Source organism: Microtus ochrogaster, chromosome 5, assembly GCF_000317375.1.
Source record: "Microtus ochrogaster isolate Prairie Vole_2 chromosome 5, MicOch1.0, whole genome shotgun sequence".
Lineage (NCBI taxonomy): Eukaryota > Metazoa > Chordata > Mammalia > Rodentia > Cricetidae > Microtus > Microtus ochrogaster.
This window is the reverse complement of record NC_022012.1, coordinates 66,448,913-66,451,789: the sequence shown is the minus strand read 5'-3', so window position 1 is coordinate 66,451,789 and position 2,877 is coordinate 66,448,913. Positions and strand designations below refer to the sequence as shown.

Genomic DNA, 2,877 nt, shown 5'->3' with positions numbered 1-2,877 from the left:
TCTGTAGACCAGGCTGGTCTCGAACTCACAGAGATCCGCCTGCCTCTGCCTCCCGAGTGCTGGGATTAAAGGCGTGCGCAACCATCGCCCGGCCACCCTAAATCTTAAAACACAGAGTTGAATATTTGATCAACTAAAGTCTTAATTTCCTCAAATTAGAAATGTGTTTCGAGAGTCCAGCACGGTGGTGCACACCTTTAATCCCAGCACTTGGGAGGCAGAGGCAGGTGAATCCCTGTTAGTTCAAGGTTAGCCTGATCTACAACGCGTGTTCCAGGTCAGCCAGTGCTGTTAGACAGAGGAACCCTGTCTTGAAAAAAACCAAAGAAAAGAACTATAAAGGATATCTGAAGACCATGTGGTGTGCAACTTCAAGAGACTGCCAGTATTCATCAGGAACAAAACTCGTTTGCACTAGGAAGCAGTTAAGTATTCGCAGAGCAACGGTAAACAAAACCAGGTAAATGCTTTCTCCAAGAAGACCTGAAAAGCAAATCAAAGTAGTGACTGTGGCATTAAAGACAGGCAGCTCCTCCTTCAGATACACAACTGTGGCGTCCCTGGCTCTGGCTCCGGCTGTTAAGGTCCTTCACACCACTCCACAAATGTTACCCAGTTAAGTGATTTACTGGACCGGCTGTGAGTTAGCTAAGGGTGGGACTCTTGCTTAGCCTGCTTGAGGCCCTGAGTGTGTCAGCGTGTGCGGAGCAGGTAACAACCCATGAACACCTACAACTACTGCAGAAAGACAGAAACACCACTAGAGGGCGGAGACACACCCACCCACACCCCTGTTCACCACTGGTTGATTCCTTAACCGAATCTCCCCCTGACCCTGCCCTGCCACTGGTGATTCCTTTCCGATGTGAGGAAGCTAAAGCTCAGAAAACTGCTTTGCCCAAAATAAAAATGCTGTTACTGACTAGGTAGTATTGCCGGTCGGCCACCTTCCAAGTTTGCTTTTCAGCTGCATGCTGAATATAGAGTATTTTCTACTTTAGTTGTTAACAGTCCGTGTGTATGTGAGTGTGGGAATCAGATTTTATGTTAAAATCTGTTATGCCCGATGTGATCGTGTCATCATCGCAAGTCAATGGGGAAGCTGAGGCAGGAGGATTGCGGCAAGTCCAAGCACAGCCTGCACCGCACAGCGAAAACACTATCCAGCGAGCTTCAGCTCGTTTCCACTGCGATGCACAGCCCGCCAAAAGCCGCAGGCGTCAGGAGCCGTGAGCTCTGCCGCGCAGCCCGCACTCACCGCCGCGCTGAGAGCGCTTCTCCTGCGTATTCACGTACAGCGTGGACTTCCTCTTCCGCAGCTTCATCTCCCCGGAGCCGCTGTGGAGACTGCGGAAGGCCAGGCCGTGGTCGCCGGCCTCGGGCTCCATCCCTTCCCAGGCACCTGCAGCCAGCAGGGAACCTGCCCCGCACCTTCTCCCGGGCGGACGCGCACCACTAAGATTGGGCCCGGCGAGCCGCCGTCGCGGGGCTGCTCCAGCCCATCCACAGCCGGAAATGCGGCCGGAAGCGGCTGAGTCTTTAGGTGGTGCTGGACTGCACCTACCTAACTGGAGTTCAGTCCTGGAAAAGACAAAAGTAAGGACTGGACGCCTTACTGCGCCCGGCACCTCGCCAGCGCCCGCTCAGGAGGTAACAGAGCAGAGGGAGGCTGTGAAGTGCTGAGATCAAGCTCCCGGGTGACCTTCGCGCTCACCCCAGATGCCGCGTCCTCGCCTGGGAACCGTTCATCAAGGTCTTACAATGACAGGAGACAGAAATTTATACGTCAGTAGATTTTTAAAGTTAAATGAAGTTTTTAAAAAAAGATTTATTATATATACAGTGTTCTGCCTGCATGTATGTCTGCACGGCAGAAGGGGACACCAGATCTCATCATAGATGGTTGTGAGCCACCATGTGGTTGCTGGGGTTTGAACTCAGGACCTGCGGATGAGCAGCCAGTGCTCTTAACCTCTGAGGCCCATGTCAGTGAATATTTATTATTAATCTGTTTTTCACCACCCCCAGGGGATTTCTCTTCCAAATTGCTCTACTTTCTCTTTAGTTCATTTTCTTTTTCTTTTTTTAATATTTATTTATTTATTTATTTTTATTTATTTATTATGTATACAGTACTCTGTGTGTATGCCTGCAGGCCAGAAGAGGGCACCAGACCCCATTACAGATGGTTGTGAGCCACCATGTGGTTGCTGGGAATTGAACTCAGGACCTTTGGAAGAGCAGGCTATAGCTCCTAACCTCTGAGCCATCTCTCCAGCCCCAGTTCATTTTCTTGAGTCGATCTCACTATATAGATTAGGCTGGCCTTGGACTCAAGAGATCCTCCTGACTCTGCATCGTGAGTGCTGGGATTTAATTCCTGCACTACCACACTCGGCCTCATCTATTTATCTGACTTGGTGACAGGTCCTCACTACATAATCCTGGCTGGCCTAGAACTCACTATGTGCACAGGCTGGCCTCAGACTTACGTTTGCCTGTCTCCACTTCATAAGTGCTGGGATCAAAGGTGTGTGCCACCATGCCGAGCAATCAAAGCATTTCAAAAAAAAGTTGGTGGAGCTGGAGAAATGGCTCAGTGGTTAAAAGCACTGACTGCACTTGGAGAACTCCCTGGTTTGATTTCCAGTACCCACATACTCTGAGGGCACCAGGCATGCATGCTGTTGCAGTTGCATACATGAAGATGAACACTCATACACATAAAATAAAACCTTTAAAAATGCATCGGTAGAAACATCAAATAGATGGGGACGTCTGTGCTTCAGGCCTCAGATGCCCTCTGCTAACATCCTTAGCTTTTGAGCTGGTGGAAAGAAAGGGCCTGGACTGGGCAGTGGTGGCGCACGCCTTTAA

The 2,877-nt window shown here is 50.1% G+C and overlaps 2 protein-coding genes across 7 annotated transcripts in view; one reads left to right on the top strand and one right to left on the bottom strand.

Annotated features, from left to right (window-relative positions):
- The window catches only part of Pigb (phosphatidylinositol glycan anchor biosynthesis class B), a 17,845-nt gene extending 16,435 nt beyond the window's left edge, over positions 1-1,410 (bottom strand). For all 3 annotated transcript variants that reach the window (XM_026779400.1, XM_026779401.1, XM_026779402.1), the window contains exons 1-2: positions 1,259-1,410; positions 348-483 (exon numbers count right to left, since the gene is read on the bottom strand). In XM_026779400.1, coding sequence (XP_026635201.1) covers positions 348-483; positions 1,259-1,388 — 266 coding nt within the window. In that variant the 5' untranslated portion in view covers positions 1,389-1,410. The remainder of the gene's footprint in view (positions 1-347; positions 484-1,258) is intronic.
- The window catches only part of Pigbos1 (PIGB opposite strand 1), a 26,137-nt gene that overhangs the window by 19,211 nt on the left and 4,049 nt on the right, over positions 1-2,877 (top strand). The window contains exon 1 of one of the 4 annotated variants that reach the window (XM_026779403.1): positions 1,421-1,753. The exons of 1 other annotated variant lie outside the window; for it this stretch is intronic. The gene's annotated coding sequence lies outside the window, so the exon portion shown is untranslated. Of the gene's footprint in view, positions 1-1,420; positions 1,786-1,969; positions 1,986-2,877 lie in introns of those variants that run through there. 2 more of the 4 variants (XR_003376956.1, XM_026779405.1) reach the window with 2 other exon arrangements.